General features: G+C 39.7%; 2 protein-coding genes across 4 annotated transcripts in view; one reads left to right on the top strand and one right to left on the bottom strand.

Moving 5' to 3' along the window:
- eya2 (EYA transcriptional coactivator and phosphatase 2) overlaps positions 1-4,480 on the top strand; it is a 28,629-nt gene extending 24,149 nt beyond the window's left edge. For both annotated transcript variants that reach the window (XM_036002302.1, XM_031302029.2), the window contains exons 11-16: positions 245-303; positions 1,097-1,257; positions 2,091-2,205; positions 2,573-2,694; positions 2,802-2,902; positions 3,262-4,480. In XM_036002302.1, the coding sequence (XP_035858195.1) occupies positions 245-303; positions 1,097-1,257; positions 2,091-2,205; positions 2,573-2,694; positions 2,802-2,902; positions 3,262-3,342 (639 nt within the window). In that variant the 3' untranslated portion in view covers positions 3,343-4,480. The remainder of the gene's footprint in view (positions 1-244; positions 304-1,096; positions 1,258-2,090; positions 2,206-2,572; positions 2,695-2,801; positions 2,903-3,261) is intronic.
- Positions 4,481-4,714: 234 nt separating this feature from the next.
- tgm5l (transglutaminase 5, like) lies at positions 4,715-10,575 on the bottom strand. Of its 2 annotated transcripts, none has more exons than XM_031302028.2 (14): positions 10,501-10,575; positions 10,134-10,316; positions 9,782-10,015; positions 9,028-9,146; positions 8,416-8,544; positions 7,852-8,029; positions 7,518-7,653; positions 7,290-7,393; positions 6,955-7,194; positions 6,775-6,837; positions 6,473-6,682; positions 6,213-6,370; positions 5,750-5,883; positions 4,715-5,256 (listed from the first exon to the last, which is right to left on the bottom strand). In XM_031302028.2, the coding sequence occupies exons 1-14, from the start codon at positions 10,505-10,507 to the stop codon at positions 5,103-5,105; spliced, it is 2,049 nt and encodes a 682-aa protein (XP_031157888.1). In that variant the 5' UTR covers positions 10,508-10,575; the 3' UTR covers positions 4,715-5,102. The 2 variants fall into 2 exon arrangements, with proteins under 2 accessions (XP_031157888.1, XP_031157887.1); XM_031302027.2 differs by having other exon boundaries at positions 10,480-10,554.
- Positions 10,576-11,007: the final 432 nt, after the last annotated feature.

Below are 11,007 nucleotides of genomic sequence, written 5' to 3' on the forward strand. Positions count from 1 at the left end.
TTTAATTTACTACGTGGTTACACATACATATGTTGACATAGCCAGTCATGTTGACTGTCCTGTGTCTCTGGTGCCTCATTGTCCCGTGTCCCGACACCTTATTTCCTGCTTCCTTGTCTTTTTTTATTACTTGTGTAGCTGCTGTCACTCCCGCAGGCTCCCCTAAAGAGGAGAGACCTGCCTGTACAGGGCTCCACTCTGAAATTGATCTCTTGATATATCCGCTCCCCTTTTCATTTCCCAGGAATGTGACCAGGTTCATATTGATGACGTGGCATCAGACGACAACGGGCAGGACTTGAGGTAAAGCATCTACTGTGTTACTGTACTTAAAGCTCTGCTAAGAGACTCTGACAGTTCTGCTGTGGCTTGTGAACCAGACTTGCTCTCTGGGTTTTAGTGCACAGGAGGAAAAAAAGCATAGAGATGAGACAAAGAGTTTGTGCGCATCTGTGTGTGTTCATGCATGCAAGCATGTGCATGTCTTTTATTTTCCCCACTTCCACAGCCATATAATATGTCACAGGATTATCCAACGCTTTCATTTCTCATCATAATATCTCTTTATCATTCCCTCTGTCTCCCTCAGTCCAGACATTTTATTGCAAGAACTTGTTGAAGCACTTTAGGATACTTTTAGGAGTGATTTGAGAAAGAGCCAGACTTTACCAAAGTACTTTTTTGAAGTATTAATTTTATTGAACTTGGCCATTTTCATTCTCAAAGATGATTTTATATTTATCCTAGCCGTGCTGAATGTATATACTTCATGACAAAGCTTTTTCATTCATGGGCTGAAACTCGCTGTCTTCGGTTTTCAATTTTACAGCGTTTCTTGTCCCTGAAATTTTTGTGGTTGCACTGTTCAATGTGCTCCTTAAATTTGATGAATGGTTTAAGCACTGCCTTCTTGTTCATAACCTGAATAGCTTGACTCAATTCCTAGAGCTAGAAAATGTATCCATGATTATAGTTGTACCAGTTCTTAGAGCATCCCCCCTGAAACACTGAAGATAGTGCTACTATAAGATGCTCTGGAAAAGTGCAGTTTGTGTCTTTATGATCTATATCCTGACTGTTTCCTGTATTCCTGCAGCACTTACAACTTTGGGTCGGACGGGTTCCAGAGCCCAGCGGGGGCAGGCTCTCTGTGCCTGGGTTCCGGGGTTCACGGAGGGGTGGACTGGATGAGGAAACTGGCTTTTCGATACCGCAGAGTCAAGGAGATCTACAACACATACAAGAATAATGTTGGCGGTAAGCTGTGCTGCCATTTTATTCAACACTGCTGTGTAGGCAACCTAGATATTTAGATTAGTGATTTTGTCTGAGGTTTAATATGGTTATATGTGGGTTTTCTACCAACACCATTAGAACAAATAATGGCAGACATTAAGTAACAGTAAGATAACAGCCTGATTAATATCACTATAGACAAATAAATGTTTATTACCTATTGCTAGTCCACAAGCTAGAGTTCAATTTGAACACAGCTCAGCTTCTGACCACAGTCATTTGTCTGGGTTTTCCCTTTTTTGTTGTTGGCATCAAGTTATACAAGTTTCCTGTTTCAGAAAAGTACATTTTGTATTTTTGAAGCTCAAACTTGTGTATCAACCAAAGCTCTACTAGTGATGAAAGTAAGCATACAGTATGATGATAAACACCTGCTCTTTCCAAAAGGAACCTTTGTAGAAGAAAATAAATAAATAATAATAATAGGGTTCATTATTACCTATTAAGTTAATTGGATCATGATGTGGTAAAAAAGCTGAAAGGAAGGACACAGATTTGTTTGTCAACTAGCATAATGAGTCAGAAGTTGTTGTTCTATGTGGACCCTTGTGCACTGCTGATTACAGCTGGCTGCTTTGCCTCTGCTGGAAAACATAAGTCTGAGGTTTTGGCTAGAGGATGTTGTGTGAGAATCGTCCAACCAAAGACTGCAAACAGTCCTGCTGTCAAAATAAGGTTTTACAACGTCTCAGTTAATTAGATTTCTTTTATGCATTAGAGCTATACGAGTTTATGTCCTCTCTATTTTGTTTTAAAGACTGACCATCAAGCTTGTGCTTCTCCCCGATGGGCAGGTTTGCTGGGCAGCCCCAAGCGAGAGGAGTGGTTACAGCTGAGGAGAGAGATGGAGGTCCTGACTGACCTATGGCTGACTCAAGCACTCAAATCCCTGGCTCTCATCAACTCCAGGTCAGTTCATGCTGCCATGGCTTGATTAGGTCAATCAATCAATCAAGTAATCAATCAATCAATTTTTCACATGAAATCATATAAAATACAATTTCAGTCAAATCTAATCCTATCAGTTTCTACAATGTATCCATTAAAAACAGCAATAATAATATTAAAATAATAATAAGATATGTGTATGATGGGGGGGGGTCTAAGGCAGTGTCCTCATGTCGATTAACATTGGCTGGTAGCTGTACAGTGTTTAGTTTTATTATGATTTTTCTCCATATCCCATTATGAGTTGAATCAATGTCAGTTCCGATGTGTCATTTAAAGTGTCATAACTCAACCGTAGTGTAAATGTGTCTATCCTGTCCTATTCCAGGCCTAACTGTGTGAATGTGTTGGTAACCACCACCCAGCTCATCCCAGCCCTCTCCAAAGTGTTACTGTATGGTCTGGGCTCAGCTTTCCCCATAGAAAACATATACAGTGCCACCAAGACAGGTGAGGACAATTTAGGGAGAAAATGAGAATACTTATTAAAAAATCCAGGTCTTTCTTCAAAGGTACTATTTTATTATTTTAAACTCAGATTTTCCCTCTTTTCAAAGGCAAAGAGAGCTGCTTTGAGCGTGTCTCTCAGAGGTTTGGTCGGAGAGCAGTGTATGTGGTGATAGGAGATGGAGCCGAAGAAGAGTCTGTGGCCAAAAAGGTATAACTCCATTTTTTTTTTTTTATCCCTGTGTCTGCTTAAAAATGGGCCTCAACTAATCAGACACACTCTATTTCTGCAGCTTCTGTGTCTAAGTTTGTGTTGTTGTTTTTTGTCTAATCTTTGCATTGAGATGTCAGACTTTTTTCCTGGATTTGGCAGTTCAGCTAATATTTTTTTGCATTAAGCTTTTGTACACTATAGGCCAACATGTTATTCACATGTACTTTGTCACATATTATAATCCCCCGTCGAGCCACAGTCCATAATTCACATCTGCACTGCATCTGCAGGAGCCAGAGTATGCCTGCCTCACATTAAACCTGCATATAATTTAGATTTTATTTTTGTTTTCTCAGAAGAACATGCCGTTCTGGAGGGTGTCCTGTCGGCCCGATCTAGAGGCTCTGAGCCATGCACTGGAGCTGGACTACCTCTAGAGGGCGCCAGCTGTCACACTCTGCTCTTCCACCCAAATCATGAGAAGCTCCTGAACTCCTGAGTGCAGCTAGTAGGTGAAGCTGCCCGAGAGACTGATTCAGAGTCAGTATTGCTATTTCAAGGTTTGGCAAAAGGCATTTGATCCCTAATGAGCACCCAGGTGGACAATTTCACTCTAAAGCCAAAGGAACTGTGAGGATTTCGAAGCGAAAGCTGTAGTGTATCTATGACATAAACATCAGGCCAACAGTGCTGGACCAAAATAAAAGACCAAAGACACATAAGGGACCAAAGCTTCATAACTAACCCCAGGGAACGATGGTTAATACTGCAAATACTTTTTTACTCTTTCCTTCTTTTTTTTTTATTCAGTTCATCTCAACTTTATGAAAGGTGTCCCACTTTTGTACACAAAAAAGTGATGCACTAAATGCAAACATCCTGTTTATTAAACACAGTAAGTATGTCTGCATGGATGCATGAAAAGATGAGATTGTTTGTTCGGCTGTGTGTGTTTTTTATTTGTTGTGAGACTAAACCCATTTTCCACTGACCAATACTATTTTAAAGATAACATTAGAAACAAGACTTCAAGTTATGATGTTACGTGGGATATATTTTGCCTTCATTATTATTTTATAACTGATTTATTCATGTCGGCTAGATAAATGTCAGATGTTCTCCTCATAGGTAGAGGCTATTGAAAATAGTTTGATTGTATTTTACCATTTAAATGTGAGCTATTTATTATTGGTTACATTTTAAAACACAATGAGGTATAAACAGTTTAGGAGCTTGACATAAAAATATCCCCTTCAAAGACTAAACATATGCTTTTGTAAAAATGTTTCAATAACATGTTGTCTTGAAGATGCTGTAATATGTAGGCTGGTGCTTGAAGCCTTACTTTTGATTATGGGTTGTATATGTTGTCATGTTTTAACGCTCCTTCTTTTCTGTCCTTGTTTAATTTCCTTAATAACCTGTTTGTAATATAGATGAACTGGTATGGTTGTGCATGTGCCGATTATACCGCCTGTCAGCTTAGCTATGATTTGTATATAATGCTTTATTGTCGATTTATTTTGACAGACGGTTAAAATAGATGAATAAAAATAAATTAATTGCATTGTTGGGGAAGGTGAGTTGAGTTTCATTTTTATTCCACAGAGTTACTCAACCCAGAGGATGTTGAATGATCCTTGTGTAAATGGCATGTAATTATCAAGAGGTTTGAGAAGCATTTCATTCAGACTGAACCACAGTGACCTTTTCTGAGGAAAGGTCGCCCTCTTCAGGGCAAACAAGAAATTGCAGTAACATAAATCTACATACATGCTGGATATTTGACAGAAGAAATGTGACATACAGTAGATATAAACACATTTTATTTGATTGTTCAAACAAAGCAAAAAGCATCATAATCCATGTTAAAATGTTTGTAGAAAAGTGTTCATTTTCATGGCTTAAACACATAAATAGCAAAATAAATATCAATTTAAAAGAAATATTATTTACATTCACATTTATATCATACAAAGCAATATAAAAACATAAGGGTTGACAATATCTTCATCGTCAATCTTTATGTTTCTTTCTGCGACTAATGCTGCCACATGGTTGCTGCAATTTGGTGACTTAGTTTTTACTTTAACAAAACATAAATAAAATAAAAAAGACATTGACAAACACTGACATCACAAATGTAAGTATCCTGCCCAAGGGTGACACCTAAGGAAAAAAAATACAAAAACAGGATCTAAGCTCTGAGGACGGAGACCATCTTGAAGCCTCTGATAGTGGAGTTGATGTTTGTGAGTGACAGGCTGGCCTGTAGCATCTTTGTTCCCACACTGCTGGGGATGAAGGTGATGAGCTGCTCTACTCGTCCTCCTGGACGCAGCGGGAGCATCCTGTAGAAAGAAATGGAGAAGATATAAAAGAGTTCAGGAAATGCTTAAGTATAACTACTATCGTGAATGTCTGCCTCCAATTTTGTTACTTTTGACAGCTAAGCTACAATTATTACCGTGGGAATGTCTAAACTGTCTAAGCATACATTGTAAGATTATATTTTATCCATAGCTAATCAGAGACTCCTTGTAATCAACCAGCCTTTAATAACCCTACAGTGCCTGTACTGTAAATCATGATCTGCACACAGCAGTGGAACATTATTCTAGCCACGCCTACCTGAACACAAACATAAGCAGAACAATACAACTCTAACAAGCCCACATTCCTTCAACAAACACAGATTGTCATGTACTACACAGTGACACTCCTATATTTAAGCATTGCTCAGCTCATTCACTTTGCAGCCATTCGTGCTGTGCATAAACCCCTAAGGGGACATTCAACATTCAACATGTACATAAACAAATGAAGACAAGAACTTATTCTTACCTGAAGTGAACCTTGCCCTGAGTCAGCCCGGCCCCAGCTACTGTCAGTACTCCACTGACCGGCTGAGAAAATTGGTTGGTGAAGGTCACTGTGGCAGACTGCTCTTTGTTCACAATCAAGTCTTTATCTGCAATCTGAAAGAGAAAAAGAATTATGTTGGTGAATCCTGATAATTCCCTTAAATTACCCCTCAAATAAATCTAAAGTGAGTCAATGGTAATTTTGTATGTTTTGTATGGAAGCTAATGTATATGATGCCTTAATAAGTGAAATTATCAAGAGTTTTTGTTTTTTTATTGCTGCTGCACCATCATATCAGAGAAGTAAATATTATAGATGCCTTGCAAATAATGTTATACTTTATCCCTTTTGTTTAGCATTACATATTTGGTGTCTAAAAGTTGTTTTTTTTTGCTAAAATTCTAAATAAAGTTATGCATGTTTGAACAATTTTCTCAAGTACCTGTATGGTGAGCTGTGAGCTGGTAATATTGAACTCCTCTGAGGCCAGGACCCGCTCCTGACTAGCCATGTCCTCCAGGACTACTGCGAGGTTTATCAGGTCATCTCCCACCACACGCTCATACTGGTCTGGGAGGATCTGCTGGTGAATAACCTTGGCTGGAAAACCAGAGGGAGAAAGTCAAGAAACAGAAATGTAAACCACAACAGTCTTTCAGAAGTGAAAATTTGAGTCTGTGGATGAGTGAAAAGTAGATTTACCTTCCATGGGGGCCAATTGTAGAACACCGTGGGTTTCCCAGAAGGTGTCTGAGGGGCTGTTGTTGTATTTTTTAGCTTGGGCGTTGAGATGCAACCTCATCTTCTTGGCAACCTTCTGCTTGTTGATGACTTTCACTGTGAAGTGGACAGGCCCCCCGGCAACAGGAGCATTATCCAGGGTCAGGAAGACTAACACCCCTTTGGATGAGCCTGTTAAAAGACATGAAGAAAGCCAGTGCATGAGATTATGTGTGTTTAAACAGATGAATGGTCTGATTGATGTAATCAAAATTCTTAATTACCTCTTTCTAATGTCGAGTCCTCTGACCTTGTGGAACTTCTCAATGAAAGTGTTGAAGTCGGACCTATATTGTAAAGATTGAAAGACAAATGTCAGTATTTTTGCCCAAGATTTAATATTTTGCCCCTTCTCTAAATTAGCTAAATAACCAAATGATTGCATTTCTGTTTTTGGCTCATACTTTTGATGCATTTGTAGTCTCCTGTGATGTTCTGGTGTCTGGGGAAACCAATAGCTTTGGTGCAGATGAGGGATCCCACTCTCTCTGTGTCTTTGCTGATGCTGACCACCCGACCCTCGCTCACTACGAGTGAGTGGACGTCGGCGTTCACCTCGGCGTAGACAAAGGGGATGTCATAAAACAGGTCAATGCGTCGATCTTTGATTGCTTTGACTGGGGCTGGGCCACAGCAGAACACTCCTGGGATACAAGAAGGGAGAAAAGAAGGTTATAGTAATGTTTATTGAAGACAACAAGTTCAAATATGGCGAAGAAAGTGAAAATTTCTCACACACCTTCACTCCTTTCCTGAGGGGTCGGGTCCAGAACCTGCCAGCCATCCATTCCAGATCCCAGATCCCGGCGAGCCATCCAGCACTCCACCCACACATGGAAGTTCCTGTATAAAGAGAGAGCCACAATAAAATATCACAAAGTATTAACAGGCTTTTTTTTGTTTGCTTCACAAAACGAATTAAATATCATTAATGTCTTAAAGTGTATTTAGTGTCACGAAAACTGACCATATGGTGTCTTTACTGAGGTTCAACTTCTGCCCTGTTTCACTATAGTACTCCTCAATCACCAGGTTGGCATTGGTGTCATGAGCAGAGTTGAAGTTTGTGACGACACGGCAGGGAATGCCAAGAACCCTCATCACTGAAAGACGTAATTTAAAAAAAAAAAAAAACAGACGTTGACACATGGAACAAATGATCCAGTATTTGAACAAGACTGATTAAGACATCGAGCATGAGTACTGGTTATTGATGACAGTGAGTCATAATGTAGTAAAGAGCAAAAGTGCTTGACTTATTACTGTTTTGTGTGTGATTTGAATGATCATGATATAATCACCTGTGCACATGACAGCTGCAAACACCCAGCACTGTCCGAACTGGACTGGGCTGAAACCAGACGCAGCCCACTGTGTCAAGATGTCCCCACTCCCAGTCCACAAGGAGGGATTAACTCCTTGTTTGAAGTCACCTACCCATTTCCCTTTCAGCACACCACAGTCGTCTTCACTGTTGATCTGAACATAGAAGAGAAGAGAAATGTAATTTTACATCTTTGCACTTCAGTTCCCAAACATCATAAAGCAAGCTGGGGCATCTCACATCTCCTGAGATGATTCCGATTCACAGTGACAGTTTAATAACTACTTTGATCGCCTGTTTCACTGTTATAATTACAGGGTGCTGGCATGTGACATTCAGTTTTCAAAACTTTGCAGAACGTCGGTGTCTATCTGCAGAACACAGTGTCCCAGTTCAAGTCTCAACATGTTTTTAATAAGCAGAAGTGACGCTCATGTTGTCATACAAAGAAATTAAAACATTGGTGAAACAGAACACTGCTAGTTAGTGATTTATTCATATCTGTAAGGTGTGTTTATAATCTGAATCTGTTCGCACTCACCATGGCAGACACGACCCGGCTGATGTAGACGGGGTTGCTTCGGTTCAGGTAGTCTAGCCTTCCATTCTTTTGGTGCTGAGGGCTAACTTGGAGCAGATCCAGGCACGCCTGCAGAACACCAGGCTCAAACTAAAGAAAAAAAAATGAGAGAATTAAATGAAGATTTTGTGACACTTCTGGACCATATTCTAATAATTACATGCTTAATGTTTAATCCAACTCAAGGATTAAAAGTATATACTGCAAGTGGACACAAGCAAAGCAATACTTTACAATGAAATGCCCAAATTTTGTGATTTGTGGTATCGTGATCTCTTCAGTTATGTGATGCAGAGAAGACATATTGCTTGAGTTTACTTGAGTGTGAACAGTCTGCTGGTTATGCCATACCTAAACGTTAATTTAGTAGGCAGTACTACCATAGACTGTACAGTCTATGAGTACTACTCATTGAGTATGTAGTTCGCAGTATGTTAGTATGCAATTTCGAACACAACCTAAGAAATTTAGTTGAGAGTTGAGTTAGCACCTCAGCTGTAAACAATCTGATGATTTTTTTCCTTATTGTATATTTGCCAAAATTCTGATGCACAGATCAGATTGTTTTCATACCTGATCAAAAGACCATGGTCTTGACACAATGTTCATAGCTGTCCCCATAAACAGCAGCCCAGAGTCGTTCTGGATGTACTCTTCTCTCTGGTCTTCAAAGGGAATATACACAACATCCTCTGCAAGAAGTAAACCTGACATTTAGTACATCGTCACATAGATACATTTTAAAACACATTGCTGTATACACCATAAATACTTTGAGACTTCAGCTCATTTTAATTTTTCCCACTATTTTGTAAAGCTGTTGCCAGACAGCATTTGTCACATAGCACACCCCCACTGTAGCCTACTATAGCGATTAGACTCCATTAAAAAGTAACTAATAAATGACTAAAGGTAATGAGTGAATGCATTAAATCATCGTGAACTTATTCAGCAACACAAACCACATCTATAAGTACATTTCTGCACTGAACTGGACTAAAGCCTATTTCAAGAAAAGTGTTGTCCCCACCGCCATCACCGTGCTGAACAAACTGTAATACCGCCACCACCACCTCAGTTGCTTTGTAGTTTTCTCGTTTGATGTGTCTATGTGGGTGTCCTAATGTGATGTGGGCTTTTTTGTATATGTGTTACATGTTTTTATATGTGTTGTGCTATGGAACATGAAAAGAAGATGTGTGGAAATGATTATCCCTATAGGACAATAAAGACTATCTATTTCTGTTTTGGTTTGCAAAGATATTATAAACTATCAAATCCTTCAGAGTCTGCAAAGCTTTGAATGGACTTCATAAAAGCTTCTCACCATGACACCAGGGATTGCAGAGCAGGATGAATTTGCCAAACGCACAGGTCTTTTGGCTGCCCTGAGTGAACACACACAGCTGGAATCCATAGCAGCCCACGGAGGCAGAGGCAGGAGAGGAGATGAATATGGAGGGGTTCTGGAGGTTCAGGCCCTCTGGGTCCATATAGGCTTTCCATTGGGAGGAAGGAATGTTCTTGGAGAATGTGACTGGCATTATCATATATAGGCGGCCTGAGGAGAGAAGAGAGAAAGACAATTAGGCAAAGAAATTTTAAACTGTGGTTCACTGTTTGCATACAACAGTCATTCATCCCAAAAAAAATCAAATCTACATATAAATCCAGACTACCTAGCGTAACTTTGATCCTCAGAGAGTCAGTCTTGGGGTTAAAGGCTTGGCCCTTCAGTTGCAGACTGACTCTAAATGGGGCCCCTCTTCGCACCACCAGGGCTTTGGAGCTGCTGAAGCCCTGTGTCCTGTGTCTCTTCAGGTTTTCAGATTTTTCCAGATTGACATTTTGCATTTTCATGTCTGTAAATGAAGAAAGTAATAAAATAAAGACGTTGCTACAGAAAAATGCATTCAACAGTCAGATGACAAGAATAATAGAAAGATCATGAACAAAAAAAGGTAGGTTACAACAGTTAAATGACAAAACAGCTAAATGTGCAGAGCAACAACAAAAAAAACTTACCTTTCTGAAGACAGATCTCACCTTCCATTTCTTAGTGTCTCTTTTTCAATGCAATGCTGTATGTCCCTGCTGTCACCCTCTACCGCTATATAAACCTTTGCCCCACCCTCTGAAAGAATTTCATACGTGGTAGTGCAAAAGGAAACTGGTTTTCCACCATTGTTACTAAGGCCCTCAAGTCATGTGTACCAAAACATACGCCACAAAATAGGACACCCCTCCTTTTTACAGTTTCGTTTGTAAAGTAAGCTTTACGTGAGTAATCAGACCCTCCCAGTTTAAGAGAGAGCTGGACAGGATTACGTTTGTGAGTTTGTTGGGCGTAAACTCTTGCAATATGCTGCAGTTTTGTACTGTTGAGCCTGTACCTCCATATGACTAATAAAACTTCAACTTGAATACTTACTTGGAAAGCAAAAGGTGAATCTGTTTTACAGTATGTCATCAGGGTCAGATGCTTCCCATGAATTCCAGAAGGGCAAAAAGAATGAAGAGTGCCTTTCTTACTCTACGTCCTAGGTTAACGTT

This window comes from Sander lucioperca, chromosome 6, assembly GCF_008315115.2.
Source record: "Sander lucioperca isolate FBNREF2018 chromosome 6, SLUC_FBN_1.2, whole genome shotgun sequence".
NCBI classification, from domain to species: Eukaryota; Metazoa; Chordata; class Actinopteri; order Perciformes; family Percidae; genus Sander; species Sander lucioperca.